General features: G+C 41.0%; 1 protein-coding gene across 7 annotated transcripts in view; it reads left to right on the top strand.

Annotated features, from left to right (window-relative positions):
- Window positions 1-21,041, top strand: part of PKHD1 (PKHD1 ciliary IPT domain containing fibrocystin/polyductin) — a 366,705-nt gene that overhangs the window by 212,956 nt on the left and 132,708 nt on the right. For all 7 annotated transcript variants that reach the window (XM_067544968.1, XM_067544965.1, XM_067544964.1 and 4 more), the window contains 2 exons: window positions 11,099-11,276; window positions 11,768-11,963. In XM_067544968.1, the coding sequence (XP_067401069.1) occupies window positions 11,099-11,276; window positions 11,768-11,963 (374 nt within the window). The remainder of the gene's footprint in view (window positions 1-11,098; window positions 11,277-11,767; window positions 11,964-21,041) is intronic.

Genomic DNA, 21,041 nt, shown 5'->3' with positions numbered 1-21,041 from the left:
TTGAAGGTTGTAAACAAGAAAGAGGAAAAGGTTTATAATTGGCACAAGAGAGTGTAACTAGGAAAAATGGGAAGAAATTGAGAAAGAAAAATGTAGATGGGTAGCAGGGAGGATTTCCTAACAATGAAATCCATTGGTCTTGAATAATCTCCCAGGAGAGTGGTGAAAGAAAGTACCATTATTTGAATAGTTTAAAACTGGACTGGAAAAAGCACACCAAAAAAAAAAAAAAGGTCTGTAGAGAATAATTCTGCACGACCTCTCAGGGGATGAAGTAAATGGCTTTATAGCTGTTTGAATTTCCCATCCTCTAGCTGCAGTACCACTGGTGTTTCCTCGGAGCTATGTCATACAGGAGGCAAGGTGTCTATCTTTTCTGTTAATGCTGTCGAAGTGGATTGTATCTTAAAGGGGGTGGCAAGTTTTAACAGTCAAACCCAGATCACCTGAGCTTTAGTCCAGTGCCACAAAACTGTATTTCCTGTCTTGTGTAGCCAGAAGGATGGAATCTTCATACTTAGTTTTCTGGGGCTATATTAACAAAACATTCTAGAGTCCTGCCCTCAGAATTTCACTCTGATTCCATAGTGTTAGAAGTACTGTGCATATTGATTTAAACAGAAAGGGATACAGGCTGCTCTCAGTTACACTGCAATAAATGCTGTGGTATAACAAGATCAGAATTTGGTTCTATTTGTCTGAGGTTTGATTCTGTATTTTTTGCTTTCATGTCATGTTGATATTCACTCAAATGCATCATGTGTCCTTGTCATGCTGCTACTTGGCAGGAGATATTAGGGAGAGAAGAGAGAGATGAATTCAGCATTCCCTGAAAATTACCCTTTTTGATTGTGAATATAAATGAATCCGTTCCACGGAGTAACTTTAGGGAGGTTGGGATCAGGATTTCAAATTCTCAGCTGCCTGCTAATCCTACTATGGGCCAAACTTGAGCCCTTAATACAGAACTAGTAAAGAATTAATGACCCCACATGCTGCCCTGAAAAATTTGTGGGGTGAAAGGGCATTTTCTTTTGAAATACTTGGGGAGTTTGACAATATTTTAAAGCAAATCAATTTTTGTCTTCTGAAAAACCCCAAAATCTTTGATTTTTTGGTTTTCATTTTTTTTTAATGAAAACTCAAATATTTTAACTAAAAATGGGCATTTTTGGAAAAACATTTGTTTTGTCAAAAAATATTTTTTTTGTTAAGAAAAAAATAGACGGAAAAATGTCTAGCTCTTCTATCTGAATCTAAAAACCGAAAAACTTTGGGGGAAAGATGGATCTGGATCCAAACTTTGCAACCTTGACCCGTATCTCTACAAAAAGATAGTTTTCTATCAAGTCCAATTGAACTTTAAACTAATGTGTCACTTAAACTCCCTTTAAAGGGCTCTTTACATCTTTTAAAAATGTAATTGAAGCTTATAAAAGTCTTTATAAATCTATATGCAAGAAAGTTATTGAGTGCTGTGAAGAACAGCTTATGCCACAGTGAAGTGTTGAGTGGCTTCAGGCTAGATACGGTCTCTCAAAATGCCACTGCTAACCATATTATCTTGAAAATGTGAGTCCCTATTAATATTAAAACAAATTCTCATTAAAAAATTGTCATAACATGATTAAGTGACTTTAAAAGTTTCTTCTCCTCATGCATGATTTTTACAAAAGGAAAGCATTAGAATAATCTCCGTTACACAGCACCTTCCATCCTAAGGAATTCTAAAAACACTTGGGAAACTTTATGTAGTCCAGGAGAAACTTTGCATTTCACTCAGTTTCACCTGCCTCCACTGTGGAATTTAGAAAGCCTGGATTTTGCCCAGCTCCAGTCTTGCAATTGAGCCTTTTATTGCAACTGTCCTTTATTTTGCTGGAGAGGAAGGGATTAGCTCTCTTCTTGATTACCTTAATTCCTCAATCTGATCTAACATCCTCTCCTGTAGTGTATGCACTTGCTACAAACTGAGCAGTCCTTGATGTGTCAGTGTAAAAGCAATAGTGTATCCCCTGCTTCCCAGACTTCAAGAGAAGAGTTCAAGTGATTGCTCTAGTTTTGCTTCTCCTTTGATATGTATCTTGGCATCGATGTGTGTACCTCCCCCACATGCAATGCCACATTTTCCCACTCACTATACACATGCACTGTTGCCCTCTCTACACACATCTTCCCTAAACACACGCATGTATTCACACAGACAGACACCTTTCCTACACTTATGCACACTCTTCTGTTATTTTACATTGGCCCTGTCAGGGGTCACGTGATGTGGTTTAGCTAGTGAGCATTTAACAACTGGATGCTGGCTGTTCAATTAACAAGCATACTTACTTGAATTTCTTACTTGTGTCCAGCTTAGTACACTGTCTATCTTACATAACTCATTGGTCCTATGATTGAATTGATTTGTAGTGTAATGTTCACGGACAAAGGCAGTACAGTTGTGAGGCAGAGGAGGGCAGCCCCAGAATGCATGCCTCCAAATTTTCAGTGAGTGCCTCCGTTTTTGGATGCCCAACTTGAAAAGCCTTGTGTCTGATTTTCAGAACTACATTTCCCATAATGGCTCCTCAGCATCTCTGAAAACCAGGCACAAAAGGCCTGATTCTCCCCAAACTTATACCAGTGTAAATCAGGAGACTATCCACTGAAGACAGGAGTTACATGGTGCAAGGGAGATAAGAATCTCATTCTCAGTCTTTGAACTTGGGCACACACATTTAGTGACAATATCTAAAGAATCTGACCCTTAGCAATTAAAACAAATGTTCTTGGGCCCAACACCTAAACTATAAGCGTTTGCTATAGTCATAGTTAGCATTTAGCCTCCATTTGTACAACAGTAAATTAGAGTATTGACACAAATGTTTGCAGCCTCATTTGAAGTTAGTTGCTATTTGATTTCCTGTTTTAAGGAGATGGATAATCATAATGGGTTATTTCACAAATGTACCAAACGGAACGCATTTAGAGCAAAACACAGCTCCTGCCATGATACGCAGAGATATGGAGCCTTAGGATAAGAAAGCTAATGGTAAACATAAACAGGAGAGTTAATATTTGTTCTCCTTGGTGCTGTTGATTGGCTTAGCAAATCCTTTGTGGGCCATCTATGTTCAACGGTTCTACACAGTACACTTGAGCTAAATTACATAACAGATTATACAACTGCAATGGTAAATTGTGACTCAGATTGTAAAGTTCTGTCTAGTAACTATGCCATATTTCTAAAGCAAATTACTCCTTAATTGAAACCCGCTTCAATATAAAAATACAGCGCTGTCAATGAGTCGCCCATTTTTTTTTCTGGTACAGTTTGTAAAAGCTTCCGACTGTTTAAAGCAGGGGTTAATTTTGCATTAAGACCACTTCCTCCTGGTTTTTCAAATAAAGCCAGGGGAAGTTCAGAGAAAGGCTCTTTCTTTTGGTAATGAAGCTCTCTCATGTTAATGATCCATGCAGGTTCCCTTGGCTCCTTTGAATTAGAAATACTCGTGCGTGTGCTCCTCTGCTTCATTAACATTAAAGAGAAGTAGATTGGTGGCTATTTAGGGCACAGTGAAATTGTTGGCTATTTAGGGCAAACGAAAATGGTGTTAATTGTGGCTGGTAAATTCCATTAGCGGCGTAGGTCCCATTTTGGAGTCAGTTTGGCAAGGATATGAAAAGCAAGCACAGAGATATCCTTTCAAAGGTAACATGGTATCGAAGTCAGTGTTAAGTTGAACGAATTAACTCTTGCATAAAGTGGCAGGGCTTTTTAACTCCCCACCCCAAACCTGGTTTGATTTTTTTGGTGCTGATGACGGATTAGGGTGCCTGGAGATGGGCGAATATCTGAATGAAGGGTAGGACAATGCGTGGGAGAGTTGGAGACAAAGCATTGAGGGGCTCCAACTGTGGAACAAACTTCCAGAGGACCTTCAGGGGACGTGGAGTCTGACCGTCATCAGGAGACGTTGCAAAACCTTGCTTTTTGGAAAGGCCTCCCCCTGCTTCCCAAGAATGACACTCACAACATCGACATGCCGGCAACACAAAAACCGCCAAACCACCAAAACGAAAACCAATCCCAAGCCCCTAAGAGCAACCAACGTAAAAGAAAAAAGAGTAAATGAAAAAAGCCTAAAAAATCAAAACCCACAAACTCTATCCCAAGCTGATTTTTTAGGCCAAAACAGGAGAAATGCCAGTGACTCCATGAAGACAACAAGGGACTTTGCCATTGTTACTGATGATACATGAGAGGTATTCTCATACTACGGTGATGGGCAGCAGTGTAAACCCTATGACAGACGGATTGAATCCAGACTGGTTTGCCAAACCCTAATGCCCTGTCCACTTTTACACCTGTTAAAGGGTGCTAGTTGAGAGAACCCGTAGAAAACAGTCAGTTGCTTGTGTGGCTTCAATATAATGCAGAGGTCCTGTGAAAATAGAAAAACAAAAGCTATGTATGGTACGGAATCTGGGGAGTGTGGCCCTGAATCTCTTCTCACTTGCTGGGGTTTTCCACCATTGTAGCGCCAATGGCTTCACTGATTTACACTAGTGTAAGTGAGAGGCGAATCAGACCCTCTGTCCCATGCTCACTCTGATAGTGCTATTACTGGTATGAAGGTTTTCCTCTATACTTGAGCAGGTGTGAAAGTGCTCGTAACCTATGACTGTACTGTGGTGGTTGTCAGTTGCTTGCTTAATTAGTGTGAATAGCTTCGCCCATCTGATGCCTAGAAGAGGAAGTTTATTAGTAGTGAGCAACCTATTTAAGCCTTCAAAGCTCCCTTCAGTCAGTTTCATTGCTCTGTTGAATGATTCTAGCAATTTATTCTCCACTCTTCTCTCCACGCCCTATACTCTTGCTGAGTGTTCTGTAATCACAGCATTCTTTCCAAAGGCCACAGCAGCCCAAGATAGCAACTACCATAATAAAAAAACAAAAAGAAAATGATTTAGAGAAGCTAAATAAAAACATAAAGCTGAAAAAAACCCAAGATCCCCAGTATTTTCATGGTATAGGGAGTCACAGTCCATCTAAAAGAGGAGGCTTTATTTAAAGAAAAACAACTGCAAGCTATAGACACAGACAAACTGCTTGAGTTCCAGCTTTGTCTGCCTTGTTTACCAGGGGATATAGCCTGCCTAGAACTCTGTTCAGCCAACAGGGACATCTAGTGTCTGAACAATATACTGAAAATAAAAATAGCATTACAGGTAGGTTAAAAAGAGAGTTTTTAAAACTGGTCCGTTCGCAAACACCAGGGTCACTAAACATTGCCCATCAGAGGTCTACATCCCCATTTGCCAGGATCCTGGGACTGTACCTAGTTCATGTAAAAAGTTGCTGATCGGAGCTACATTCCTCCTCACTGCAGAAACGTGGCCAGTAGATAGCTCAGATCACACCAAACAGGCTCCTTATTGGACTAAGATGGAGCCTTCCATACTGGGACCTGTAACTCCACAACTATACCTCTGTATTAAGGATTCATGAAAGAGCCTGTGACTGCGTTTGGCTACCCCTGCCTTAAACCTTTCCATACATGGTTACCATGATTGTGGCAGGTGATGAGGGAAGGGCTACACTGTAGCGGGGAGCCCCAGCAGGGCTGACTCAGCCAGAATCCCTCCTGGAGCTTTGGGGAAATGTACTCGGCAGCATCAGCCTGGCCACCCTTTGAAAGCAAGCTCTGTGTGCTTCCCTCCATGTTGGATAAAGTTTCCTGGCCGCTCAGGACAAGGGCTGAGAGCAATGTCATGGATCCCCACAGGGATTGTGCCAGGTCCCTACCCACGGAGATAAGAGGTGAAGAGATGCTGTGCCTTCTCTCCTTCCCATAGGGGAGCTGAGGGTGCTACCTGGCATCCCCTGGCTTGAAGTGATTTCCATCATATGCAGGGTTTATGGTTTGGTTCAATGGCTCTGAACAGCCCCACTATAAAAATTGTGCCAGCACCTCTGCTCCATCCTACACCCTTTGTTTACCAATGCAGAGCTGGGACAATGTATAACACTTTGACCTGCACAGGAGTTAGCCACATCCCTCACATTGCATTTAAAGGGTGAACTCCCTTTGATCTCTAATCAGAATTGGGTGATTCCATCATGAAACTCTTTCAAAATGCATGGAAGGCTGTTATAATTTGAACAGTGCCTGCAAGAATGCTAAGTTTTCTACAGCGTGTAAGCTCCTTGGGCAACATTTTTCTACACCATCTAAATCTAGGCATGACACCACGAGAGGGGTTAACTAACTTACCGGAAAGTAGGGGTCAGGAGGTATCACAGCTGGGCTACAGGGCTAAGCTCATCTTTGAGCGGTGGAAAGCATTATTACAGGATTATTATGCTAGGAGCTGGATAACAGGGGAGAACGGAAAGGTGTTTTTTAAAGAAGCTGCTTGTAAAAAAAACCCAAAGTCTGATAACCGTCATTGGTCAGATATCGAGGAGGTAGTGGGTACAAACCCTGTATGTATCTGATAACCGTCATTGGTCAGATATCGAGGAGGTAGTGAGTACAAACCCTGTATGTATCTGATAACCGTCATTGGTCAGATATCGAGGAGGTAGTGGGTACAAACCCTGTATGTATCTTGCAAGTGACTGGATGTTGGAGCGAGTGCAAGTCAATCTCTTGATAACAAGAGACTGCCTTGCATTTGCTTCTTCTGGTGAGGTCGGGCGTTGAAAGTCTGTTCCAGTATTTATCATTCACTTCCTGGCCTATACATCTTCCCTGTCCTGAGGATTGTGCCTCAGCGGAGTGCATGTTTCTCAGGCCCATGTTATGTCTTGTGTCTATTCTAATAGAGTTGCACTTTGAATTAAATATGGCCATCCGCTGTTATGTTAGCTGAACAAGAATTTACCTGTTCAACACAAGTAGCTTGCTGCCAAGTGCGTGGTATTGTCCAGAGAGAGTCTCACATTTGTAGTTCTGGGAGGTCTCACTAGGCTTTGGCTTTTCTGTGTGTGTGTCTTCCTTTTTGTTTATTCCCCTTCCACCACTGCCCGCTACAGTGATGCTGAGGCCGTAGGCACCTTGGCATTACATGCTGTACCAGGCTGTTGTTATAGCCTCCTGTGGGAGTGTTTCTTCATTCAAGAATGGCTTGCTATATATTTTCTTTGTTCTTTACAGGTTTCTTTAACAGCGTCTTAGCAATTTGAATGCTGACTTAGCTTTGCCATATGACTATCTGGTATGAGGTGATATGACTAAATTCCCATTCTTAGGTAAATTGCACAAATTCACTGCAAGTAAACTGGGGTCTCAGCTGAAACTGCACAGTTTGGGATGTCACTGGTGCTAAACTGCTTCCCTGCATGGTATGTGATGGTTACTGTGGTAGTGTCTGACAGTTTGTCTAGTTCCCAGAAGTCTGCATAGTCATCTGACCATGGGTTGTAAACCACTGTTTTAGCAGTTTTGTTGCAGGCCTTTTATCCCAAGTTTAGTGTCACTTGTTTGTGCATTCACTTGCTTTAGTTGAAAGCAGTGGCCTCTGTGTTGTCTGTACAACCTGAAATTTCAGCCTGTATATTTTTCCTTTATGTTCTGCTTGTATCTTACATTGGCTTAGTGCCATTATGATCACGCCATCATATCATTTTAATGTGGCTTTGCTTGGTTGCAAATTCACTTTCTTCTCTTACATGATACTGAGGAAGTCTTTGTAGTCTAATACATTCACTGAGGCCCATGGTCTATTTGACATTCAATTTCCTGTTTGTTTGTGTGCTGATATCTTTGCATCTGATGCTACTCTGAGCTTTACTAATCTTTTATTTTTGCTGTTCAGCATTGCATTGATGTCATACGTACAAGAGTTTTATCTTCTCAGTCACTGCTTTCTCATATGGTGAGAAAGGTCATATTGTGCTTTTCTTTTCTTTTCTTTTCTTTTCTTTTCTTTTCTTTTCTTTTCTTTTCTTTTCTTTCTGCAAGCTTTGGCATAATGTTTTCATTTTCCACAATCATTGTTTATGACTTCAGCATGTTTTTGCCACAATACTCACAGGTCTTCCTTTGCATTTTGTTTGTTTCCTCTGCATTTTACTTATGCATTTGCTTTTACACACATTTTGATGCATTTTTCTTGTGTTTTCATATTTTTCCCTCTGCTACTTGGTGAATTATTTCTATGTCTGGTCCATTTATTCTCTGAATTTGGATATGATTTTATTCATTAGCTTTGCATATCTCTCTAGCACTGGATAGAGTTAATATAGGCTCTCTGAGCATTCTTATCATAAATTTTGCATCTTTCATCCCTATTACTAATCTATCACAAACTAGATAATCTTTTAAAATTTAATAATCCAGTGAATCAGCCATTTGTACAGTATGACAATATACTGATCTATTGTATCTCCACATTCTTGATCAAACAGATTGTTGAAATGATACCTTTCATTTTTGACTTTTTGGAGAAGGGTTGAAAGTACTTTTGGGAACACTTACGGGATTTTACAGAGGTCCCCCTAGTCTTTTGCTGACATATCCAGTTGCTGTTGGAGCATATACCAGCCTTTGCTCATTACAGTTAGTAATATAGTTGCACTTATTTTGTTTGCAAGGGGCTGCATAAAAAGGAAATTTCATAGTTGTGCCATTGTGATCTAAAGAATGTCCCGTGGCTAAACACATTCCCTTTCATGTCCATCTGATCAGAGACCAGAATCTGGTATGCCCCCATGGTTGTTATTTTTCTCTTTTGGGTGCTGGTTTTTGTTTTTTTGTGTCAATACTTTTAGTTTGCAGTTTCATAAACCTAAACCAAAATGGAACCGGATTGCTAGCACACTTAAAAAGGTCATAGAACAATTTTTAAACTAAGGGCTGGGGGAAAGATGACGGATGCAGAGGAGCACATGGTTCGGGCAAAGACATCCCTTAGGGGAGGAACTATTAATGGAGATTCTCTATATCCTAGTAAGGAGAAGAGGATGGAAGAGGATAAAATACAAGTAGGATCTGATGAGAAACAATCAAATGAAAAAGTGTCCCATTCAATTAATGGCAGACAACTAAAAAGTGACAATTTTCTTAAGTGCTTGTTTACAAATGCTAGAAGTCTAAATACTAAGATGGGTAAACTTGAGTGCCTCATATTTAATGAGAATATTGATATAGTAGGCATCACAGGAACTTGGTGGAATGAGGATAATTAATGGGACACAGTAATACCAGAGTACAAAATATATCGGAAGGGTAGGATACTGGTGGGAGAGTGACACTATATGTGAAAGAAAGCATAGAGTCAAATGAAGTAAAAATCTTAAATGAACCAAACTGCACCATAGAATTTTTATGGATAGCAATTCCATGCTTGAATAATAAGAATATAGCACTAGGCATATACTACCAACCACCTGATCAGGATGGTGTTAATAACTGTGAAATGCTCAGGGATATTAGAGAGGCTATAAACATTTTAAAAAACCTCAATAATGGGGATTTCAGCTATCCCCATATTGACTGGGTAAATGTAACCTCAGGATGGGATGCAGAGATCAAGTTTCTTGACATCTTAAATGACTGCTTCTTGGAGCAGCTAGTCCTGGAATCCACAAGAGAAGAGGCAATTCTTGATTCAGTTCTAAGTGGAGCACAGGATCTGGTCCTAGAGGTGAATATAGCTGAACTGCTTGGTAATAGTGATCATAACATAATAACATTTAACATCCTTGTGGGGGTGGGGGAACACAAAAGCACCCCACCACGTTAGCATTTAATTTCAGAAAGGGGAAATACACAAAAATGAAATTAGTTAAGCAGAAATTAAAAGGCATAGTGCCAAAGAATTCATTTAGTTTCTCCACAATGCCTTATCATCCTTGAGTGCTACTTTAGCATCTTGATCATCCAGTGGCCCCAATGGTTGTTTAGCTGGTTTCCTGCTTCTGATGTACTTTTAAAAAAAATTGCTGTCATTTTTTGTCTTTGAGTAGTTGTTCTTCAAATTCTTTTTTAGCCTTCCTAATTATATTTTTACACTTCACTTGCCAGAGTTTATGTTCCTTTCTATTTTCCTCAATAGGATTTAACTTTTTAACTGCTTCTTTTACTTTGTTTAGCAACGGTGGCACTTTTTTATCCTCTAACTATGTTTTTTTTTATATTTGGGGTATACATTTAAATTGAGCCTCTATTATGGTGTCTTTAAAAAGTTTCCGTGCAGCTTGCAGAGATTTCACCTTGGCACTATGCCTTTTAATTTCTTAACATTGTGGGAAGACATGCTGTGCTAATGTGTTGCACATATAGACATAGAGCTTTTCATCCAAAGATCTCAAAGTGTGTTAGAAACTCCAGTACATTAAGCCTCATGCCAGCCTTGTGAATCAGGTGTTATCTGCATTTTAGAAATGAAATTACTGAAATATAGAGAAATTAAAAAACAGAACAGGGAACAGAATCCATGATTACCAGATCCATATGTTTGAGGACCCATTGAAGTAAATGAAAAGATTCCCGCTAACTTCAGTGGGCTTTAGATCAGGTCCTAAAAGCTGAAAAAATCCTGGGGGTAATGTCCTAGATGTCACACAATTCAGATATATATTCTTGTTCTGGCTTTAGGAATTGACTGTGTAGAAGGTCTGTTTGTCAACTGAGTAATCTGTGGGGCTGACTGGGAACAAGAATTTTAAAAATGTTAAAGTTTTGGGAATTTGTTTTCATTCCACATTGGTCCTTTAGAAGTGTTTCATTAAGAAAACATGAGTGACAGAGCAAGAGAGAGAGATCACCCTGCAATAAATCAGCAGTTAGGGCATGCACCTGAGATGTGGGAGACCCAGTTCTGCCTGCTTCAGAAAGCGGATAGAGAACTGGCCTGGAACACGGAAGGCATCTATCCCTGGCTCGTCCACAGAAGGTCTGTGGGACCTTGGACACATCACTTCACTTCTGTTTCCTCTCCACCCTTTGTCTTTCTTGTCTATGTACAGTATGAACTCCTCAGGGCAGAGACTGCACACCCATCCCAGATGGGGCCAGTGGGTGCTACTGTAAAACAAGTAAAATGTAATAATATTGTGAGATGAAGAGTTTGAACACAAATGTCATGTATTTTTTCCTAGAAAAGCGGCTCCAGATTTTCCTTATAATTTAACTGTGACTGACAGTAATAATAAGACAACCACAGTCCATTACGTCTCTGATACTTTATCAAACCCCTATGGCTGGATGGCTCTGCTCTTGGATGGGGAGACTTACACTCTGATATTTGGTAACCCTTTGGTCAGCAAACAACTGCAGGTAATGCATTTTTAAATTAATTAATTATATTTCTTTATAAAATGACTTTTGGAATGGATTAACAGCATTCACCAAACCTATATCAAAGAACAAAGGAAGAGAAACCCTCCCATCATTCTGGATGGACAAACAAAGAAGGAAAAGTACTGCGTGAACATAAAAGAACACTTGATAGTTTTCATATCACATACACCAGCACCTTTGTGAAATAGCTCTGAGCTGGCAGAGAATTCTGGGCACTATTGGTGAATATTCGCTCCAGCGCATGGGGCCAGAACAAAACTGATGCATGACTTAAAACCCACTGACGCTTGGTCTTGTTGGCCCGTAATTTCTACCCACGTTTTAAGGTCGCCCCGAGAATTGATTTCGCACCCACTGCCCACATACCATGCATTAGTCTTTAACATTCTGTGCTTCTGATACCAGTTCATAAAAGAATGCATTACACTTCAAGGAAATGCGTGTTCATTATGTTTCCCTCCATCTAGTACTCGGCTACATTCGATAATTTCATGTCTGGGAATTACTTACTGGTGGAACATGAGAACCTCCCATCCAATGTTGAGGTCATGGTGTCTTGTGGGACAAGGCCTGGTCAGCAACTCCACTCACTTCCTTCAGACCATCATAACCAGAGCTGTGACTGGTTTTTCAACAGCATGTTGAGGAAACTAACCTATTTAGGTAAGTGCAATGCAAGTAATATATGTAACTGTGCACAGGAGCGGTGCTGGAGAGGCAGATCTGCAATTAAAGGCCCTGATCTGCAAGATCTTAGGCCTGGGCATAGCTTTAAGTCAATAGGACTCCACAAATAACTGATGTCCAAGTCTTTGCAGGATCAGGGTCTTAATCTCCTATTGTATTCACAGAAGAGGGTATAGCATGAGCCTTGGTAATATGACATTGGCTGTCTTTGAACTGGTGCTTTGGAGGTGAAAAGGCTTTGGAGTCCATTATCAATCCCTTGAGTCCTTAAATGTTTTTGGAGACATTTGCTGTGAGTCCAATCCTGCACCTGTTGAAAATTATGGGATTATTTTTAGCAGTAAGGATTAGTCATATGAAGATCAGGTCCTTAAATTGTGACCTCTCAGAGGCTTCATAGAACATTAGGTTTGAAAACATTGACTTTTTCAGAGAATAAATGTGACTTTTCTAAATATTGTGGCTATTTACTGATATTTATTGTGATCATCGATACCTGCTAATTTTTGCAATTTGCCATTGACAACCTGTTCAGAACCTGGAACTTTCTCCCCTCCTTTATCCTTTTCTCCAGCAAATCAGTCACTGGTGCTAAATTCTGATTGTGAAAGGAGAAAGTAATGATTATTAACGGCAGAACTGGAAGTCACATAGACTTCACAGTACCCTTGGAGGTAGCTATTATCATTGACATTTCACATATAAGCTATAGCTACACTCCAACCAATGGTGTAACTTGCAGCTATCGTAGATATACTCGCACTTGCTTTAATCCAGCTCACACAGCTAAAAACAACAGAGGGAACACAGTGGTGCAGGCTTCAACTCGGGCTATGGAAGCCTGCTTCGCCCCTTCCTCTTCCCCGCCCCGGTACTTACTCTGCTGCAGGTCAGACATAATCTTAATGAAGCTAAAAGACAGAGGGCCTGATTCTGATTCACTTAGACCATTTTGACACTCGTACGACTTCACTGGCATTAATGAGTTACTCCTGATTATCACTGATTTGATTGCAGTAAGGCCCTGAGAAGTTAAGTGTCTCCCCCAAGGTTGTGCTAGATATCTATCGCAGAGCAAAAAAAAAAAATTATTTCTTTGCAATTTACAAACAGTAAGGAGGGGGGAAAAGACACAGGTACATGCAAATCTGAAGATAATATCCCACTGAAGACTTATTATTTTAAGTACAAATATGTCAATAGTTGGGCACCTTGGATACCCTGCATAACATTTTTATTGAAATAGGGAAGCATGGGAAAACTCAAAGCTGTTATTGACATTAAAGAAATAGATCTGACTAATGCTATTGGCAATTGTGAGATATAATGCTCCATTCAGCACATAGCAGTCTCAAATATAATGATTACATTTCTGTTCCTCCTTTCATCTTGTTTCATTTTGATTGTGTTGTATTTAGTACATGTGGTTTTTTTTAATACAGAGAAAAAGAATCACCTATTTGGCATTCAAATGAATTAAAACATCTCACATGTATAATCCGTGCTGAGAACATTTGACTAGACTGCAGCTAGTTCCTTGCTTACATTATAACTGCGTGACCACTAACACAATATTTTTTACTGAAGATCTAACTTTGTGGTGAGGGAGAAAGTCTGCAATAAAGTGAAATGAATGGATTTGTTAGCCTTGATTTGCCATTTAATTGCTATCCTAAACTCCAGTATTTGTCACTGGAAGTTAAAGTTACACAATTTCAAATTGGAAATAAGCCACACATTTTTGAAAGTAGGGATTATCAACCATTGGAACAAACTACCAGAGAGTTTTGTGGTTTCTTCAGCACTTGAAGTCTTTAGATCAAGTTTGGGTATCTTTCTTTTAAAAAAGACTCTAGTTCCATCAAGGTTATTGGACTTCATGTAGGAATCATTAGATGAAATTTTCTGGTCTGTGCTATGCAGGAGATCAGACAACATGGTCACAGTGGTTCCTTCCATCCTTAAAAGAGATGAATCGGTAAATTGATATAGAGAGGATGACACTTTGGGTTTTAGCCCTCAATGCTCTGCTGTTTAACATTGTGAGCTGTTTTTATTTTTGTTACATTTAACTATATGAAATAATTAGTCAACTAATTAATCCAGTTTACAAGCTTTGTAGGATTCTTCAGCTGTCACTCATGTCGGAGCCTGAGGCCTACGTTTAGTCTCAGCTCTCTTGTTCATGTGACTTGGTCTCCATGGCTACGGGCTGCATCTGCTGACACCCTACTCTCTATTTACTGCTTAATTAAGAATTTCACGCTCAGCCCTTATCTGCCGCTCAGAACAAGAACACACTGTTAAGAAATTCCAAATTTAGGCTGCTGCACAAGGAAAGTCTTTCTTGTAGGCCTGACTGTGTGGAGCCTCTTTAACTACTCTCTTGGCAACTGAGCTGCCACCCTTCAATCAAAAATCATTAAATGGGGCAGAGATAATGAGCATGTAGCATATCAAAAGGAGGATGTTTGCTTGGGCTAAGGAGGAAAAGCTGTAAGGACCTATAAGCACCCGCCACTTCAAAGGAAGAGGGGGCTGCCCCGTCAGCCGGGCTGATAAAGCATCATTTGTTCCTGCTTGACTTATGTAAAAGGTCTGGTATGTTAGAGTCCCGTCTTGCAGACGCGAGTCCGCTCTCTTGGTGTTCGTGTGTCAGCAGTTAGGCAGCTGGGCCCAAACAGCATCAGCCAGAGCATATAATCACTTGACTCCATCTCAACAATGGACACTTGTAGGGGGTGGCCAGGGGGAGGTCCCCAGGATAATAGGAACACAATTATTGCAGCTGCTAGGGAGGGCTATAATTCTTCCTGGAGAAAGTAGCAGGACCTGGTAGCGCTGGGGGAAGAACTTGAGTGTATTATTCATATTCTGACTTTTGGAAGCACTTTGCTGTGCCGGTGGGGTTCCAGCAGCTGCTCGTGTAGCGCCTCTTTCTAATAATTGTACATTCTGTCAGGGGTCAACTTACTTTTGACCCTCTCCCTTTGTGCCAGTTAAAAGGCTTTTTAGGGCAAACTGTTGGGTAGTGGCGGGGGTGCATTAAATCCAAAATTAACATCAGTAAATACGGATCAGATGCCAGCTCATTCACAGGCAGGCTCCTAAATTCACACAGTCCCTTGCTCAGCCCCGATGGAAATTAAAAAAGACCCAACAACTGGGAAGATATTGTTATTCAAAAAAGCCAAACAGCTGAATGAATCTTCCTCAGCCAGCAGTGGGGACTGTTCGTGTTCAGCTGAGAGGCTCTCTAGCCCCCTTGTCCGATCAGACACGGACTTTGACTAGTATCCTGCAAGCTCTTTTCTTCAGAGAATGAGGCTCTCTGGCACAAAGGGCGAGAAAATAGAAGGCTGGGAATAAGGTGGCTAAGCTGCCCCTGTGCTTGACTTGTTTGGAAATTAGAGCATGAAACAAACAATGCAGAAGACTCCCAGTGTGGAGAGATTATAATTATAATGGGCGATAAGTAGAACCCACAGGATCCAGTGTTTCTGATGCGTGGAGGACGTGTGCAATGATCCTGTTAACCAAGGTGCTGATTGCTACCTACGCACGTTAATCCTGTTAACTAACTCCCATGCACCCCTTTGAAAAAGGATCTTTCCAGAACTTCAAAATACTAAGTGCTCATGGGCATATTATTCCCCTTCACAGGTGGGGCTTAGGAGAAGAGGGTTGCAGCCTCCTTTCCTGAAGGAATTTAGGGGCTGCTCTCATTCTTACCTCTGTAACTATGCTCTTAGCATTGCCACGCATCCTTGAGTTTGTGGAAACATCCTGTTTTCCTCCAGGACATCTTGTGTCCCAAAAGAAGTGTCCTGAGAGCACATATCAATCCTGAAGTCACTGTCCGTCCCTACAAAACTTTACCCCATTGTGACACAGGCTTGCCTCGCGTCTACGTTTTGACATAACATCACCACATTTTGGCATGGTAAGCTCATGTCACAATGTGCGGACGTAAATGGGATACGGGGGCAAACTCAGACAATGGCCTACTTAACTGAGGTATTCTATGCAAACTACAGTAATGACATGATTTGGGCTGTAAACTCTTTGGGACAGGGACTGTCTTTTCATTATATATGTGTACAACACCTACCACAATGGGGCCCTGGTCCTTGGCTGGAGCCTCTGGACAGTACCACAACATAAATAACTGGTGGAATTTATTTTAAAACCTAGTTTTGTGAAACATTTTGAAATAAAAAAGTTTGTTTTCATTTTGAAGAGTTCCAAATGGAATCATTTTTCATTTTTTCCCAATTTTTGTGATCTTTTCATTATTATTATTTACATTATGGTAGTGCCTGGGAGCTGAGACTTGAACAAGGGTCCCATTGTTGGTAAGCGCTGTACATACACACAGAACAAAAAGGTGGTCCCTGCTCCCAAAGAGCTTACTATCTAGATATAAATCAAGACATACCAGATGGGTAACTAGACAGACAGACGAGGAAGTACCAGAAAGCAATAAGACAAAATTGGTCAGCATGGCAGACAGTGGTCTCAGCACACCAGCAGCCTAACTGTTGTCAATGTTTTTGCAGGCGTGAGAGAAAAGAAGAGTTTAGAGGAGGGATTCGAAGGTGGATAATGAGGTGGCTTAGCAGATCTTTGTGAGAGCAGCTCCTAAGTGTAAGGGGGAGCATGGGAGAAAGCATGACGATATTGTTTGAAAATTTAATTAGTGGGCAGTGAAGGTGTGGGTTGACCACTCAGTAGTGAATTAGAGATGATAGGTAAGGTGAAGGGCTGTGAAGGGCTTTGAAAGTAAAGACAAGTAATCTTGTTAATTGAAATATTTTAATTGAAATATTTGTCAAAAACATGATTGAAAACTTCATTAAGGTGCTAGTGAACTTTTTCATTTGTTCCAAACCCATTTTCCAATAAACTTAACATATGGGCCTTGACTTCAATGGGACTCTTGCATGTCGAGGTGTAGCATTGTATTGGTGCTTCATGAAACCAGGTTTGCAGTTTAATTATCTGAAGCAACTTGAATTTTATTAATTTGATCATTCTTTCTTGTAAATACCTAAAGCCTGATCCAACTTCCATTGTAGTCAGTGGGAGGCTTTCAGTAGGAGAAAATCAGGCCTCTAAAGTGTTGTTTTTACATTGAAAATGACTGTATAAGCAAAACAGAGTTCCTTCATTCATCTTTATTGCCCAAGTTTCAAGGGGCATATTGGATGAAAGATTTGAAGCAGGAAGCTGTATGGATTAGGGGATTGATAATGCAATAATACACCTTTAATCTCTAGCCAGTTTGAATTCAGGTAAGTAGATACCAAAAGTCACAGTACCAGATGAAGGCTGTTCGTAGGCCTATATGAATATGAAATGAGTTGAGTTTTCTCATTTCAGTTCCTAGCAGACAGGTGCCCCAATCATTGACACACAGAAAAACACCCTGACACACAGCACTAATTATCATCCTTGTTGGCAATCTCAGTGGAGATGCCAAAGAGAGAATGGATTGTGGAGATCAGAGAATGGAGACTAAACCACACACTTTCATTCTTAGAGATAGTCCTTGTAATTCTGGATTGTAGCTCATCAGTATGGCAGATTAACAAAGTGTATGCTTCCTCAGTCTGTGCTGCAGCTAATGTTAAGCCATTGAGAGAGGAAGTCAGTCTTGGTTTGCCAAATTTTAGTGTTTTATATTGCTGCCCATCAGCATGGTATCCAAATCCAAATGATGATACATTTTTGAGCCTCCCTGTATATAATGACCAAATAGTCTTTCCCTGACTCCCCAGCCTTGGAAGATCTGTCCCACATGCAGTGCTGCAGATGTCTTGTAGTTGAGTGTGATTTCTAAAAGTTTAGATTATTCCCGTGATCTATCTTGGCCCTCTTGGTATTAAATAGCATGGTGTTGCTTGTTATTTGTGAGTCCGGCTATTGGAGCCATTTATCCTAGTTTCAGCGCTTTGTAATAACCACAGGCAAAGTTTTCTGTCACCACATAGCTGATGAAAGACTGTGTTGCTCCTCCTTCACATCAACTCAAAGACCTAAACTAGGGGGAGGAAAATCCCAGGAAGTTTGAATTCAAGAAGGCCCATATGTGTATGATTCACAGCCCAAGCATCCAGGAAGGGCTGTAATCAGACAGAAAATTGATGGGCCTGATAAAGTTTTTATACAAGCAGGTCCTGGAGCCTTATAACTGCATTTTGTGAAAAGGCACCTTAAATCTAATGTTTACTAATGACATCCTTTATCTGTGTTGCCTGTATCTCTTCCTCTTCCTTGCCTAAATGATGATAATATACTCAATATATAAACAAAACCACCCAGAGAACTGTGTAATTACAGCCTTGTCCACTCTCTGGGCTCGAATCTCCACTGCAATGGACCTTGTGTAGGCATTTACACCTGTGTTAAGTGGGTGTAAAATGCTACCAAATGAGCATGGTTGTGCTTTGCACCTACTTTGCCTTGCACTAGCATAAATAAGTGCAAGGTAGTAGAAAATCAAACCCCGTAGTTTTTAACAAGCTTGTTAGTGATGTGGTTAGCTCAGAGCATGGTTAGGATTATCACCCAATTTGAGTAGTTACCATGACATCTAACCAAGAATTGCTTTTGTCATAGGCTCAGCCTAGTATATGGTTGTCTTTATGTAATCAGGTTGCAATAGTGTTACTTGTTTCATGTGTTGCTGGTGTCATTCTGAATGTCTGCTGGATGCTCTGTTTCCTGCTGAGGCAGTATGGGGATAGCTGGCCAGATTTTCCCAGAAAGCATTGTTGCAAACGTGGTGAATCAGACAAACTGGGATGTACTGTAAGAAAAAAGTTGTGTTTGTTGTAACCAAGCCAGATGAGCATGTCTCACAGTCTTGTGACTAAAGCATGGTTGTAGGAGTCTTCTGTCCCTTGCAACTGTTTATATTCTCGGGTAACTCCATTGATTTCACAGGATTATTCCTCATCTGCCCTGACATAACTGAGAGGAGAGTGAATAGACTGGCCTACAGCAGACGGTCTAAACCATTCTCCTAAGACAATCCGTTACTTCAGGTAGTCCTACTTCTCAGCTCTCTCCTATTATGATAGATTGCTTCATAGTTTATACCCAAATTACCGTCTCCCTTTTACTCCACCTCGCTGCTGAATTCACTCCTGCCAGAATTAGGACAAAACCTCAATCTAGCATCATTCAGAAACCTGTGTAAGGAACATCTTTGAGTTCTGATTTATCACTGCCAGCATCTTTCTGGCCTTAATTCTGCTGTTAAGGTTTTCTTTGTCTCTCACCGCTAAAGCTGAGGTGAAGCAGTACCACAAGAACAGCATTAATCTATCTATGGTGTTGCCCCTTCATCATAATGCCTCACAATCTTTAATCCATTTATCTTCCCTAATTCCCAGGGATGTTGTGAAGTGCTATTGTGCCCATTTCACAGATGGGGAGCTGAGACACACAGACATTAAGTTCACACAGGACGTTTGCAGCAGGGCAGGAAATTGAACCCAGTTCTCTAGAGTTCCAGGTGGGCACCCTAACCATGACCCCTGTCTCAACAAAAGACAGCAGCAGAGAGGAAGACCCAGCTCCAAGGTGTTGTTAAGTGGAGTCCCCGTATGGTGACTTCTCACGGCAGTGTGGCTTTTGCAAATATGGTGCCAGGTTGTAATTTACCATTGGGAAACAAGGTGTCGCTGAAGAGCAGGGTTGTGGCACCTGATTACAAATTAATCAGGCATGGGAAAACCCACATGGAATCCCATTCTGTTTAATTATGGAAGCCTCATTCAGCATGAGAGCATATGCTGCTAACTCAGTCTAGTGTTTTAAACTGACATCAAATAGTAATTGTAAGAAAGAATCAAGTATTTTGATTATTCACACTAATTTATTGACACTTAAAATTAATGGACCTCAGACATTTTAAATTAGCTTGGTTGCACTGGGAGATGGGAGGAGAGGTAAGAGGAGGGGCTCTCGGAATTTAAAAGGACAGAGGGTTGTTCAAAGATAATGTAAGGAAAGTACAAGGTGATATGTGCTCCCATTGGCAGGTTAAGGTGCATGTTGTGGAGGATATACAAGTATTCTTGAATGGCTAGCTAGTAAGAGTTCTCCTTTGTAACATTGCCTCTGCAGAGCTATGAGCATGGTCATGTAGCCTTGGAATCTTCCTCCCCCGCCATAGATTCACCAATTTTATGGTCAGGAGGTACCTTTATGATCAGTCCTGTGGCCTAAAGCTCTAGAAAGTAAGGAGCTCTCTGCTCCTATCTGTTGGTGAATGGGGAAAGAATGGCCACAGAGCTGCTTCATCTGCATAACTTATTTACCCAGAACTCCAGACAAAGAGAGGTTTAGGAGGAGAAAAAGCGCTCTGCCCTCATCTATTGGTGAAACGTGGGAACTGTGGCTACAGTGAGACCTTCATTTGCATAAGCTTCCTATCTGAAATTCCTCCAGTGACACTTGGGAGTCACCATAGGTGTATACACATTCAGAATTGATTGGGAAGCGGAACTGAGGAACGGGCTCACATCTTTAGTAAGGGTCTTTTCAAGGGTCCTACATTGCTACAGATTCCCCTTCATTAAGGAGCCTGTACTGTTAGGAAGATTCTTTGAGGAAACCGACACGGTGGTTCCTTGATGGGATGCAATGCAGAGAGGGCTCTTTGTTGAAACCACTGAAGATAGCAGCAGAGATGAGTGAACTCAGGTATGGTTCTTCCTACCCAGCCACTAAATAAAGCTGAAATCCCTATAGCTGGGCTAAGTGGGGGAGCCTCAGGATAGGACCTGGCAGGATTTTGCAAGAGATTGGAGACAGGCCTGCCAACATGCACCTCAGGACTTTGGGACTACACTACCCATTGCCACCAAATCTTGAGCGGTGTTTAGCGGAGGGAGAAGAGAGAAGTTGTGTGGCAAAAGGGACATTTCCTAGTGGATGTTCAGGCTGGTGAGTAGGGAACCAAGTTAACAAACTATGGTCAAAGTTACCATGGGGGCGTGTTTTACTTGTCATTCATTTAGATACATTATTGCTGTGTTTCCC

This window comes from Emydura macquarii, unplaced genomic scaffold, assembly GCF_026122565.2.
Source record: "Emydura macquarii macquarii isolate MOO-44397 ecotype Brisbane River unplaced genomic scaffold, CSIRO-AGI_Emac_v2 contig_1041, whole genome shotgun sequence".
Classification (NCBI taxonomy): Eukaryota; Metazoa; Chordata; order Testudines; family Chelidae; genus Emydura; species Emydura macquarii.
Note: the sequence above shows the minus strand (reverse complement) of the source record. Positions and strands in the feature narration are given on the sequence as shown.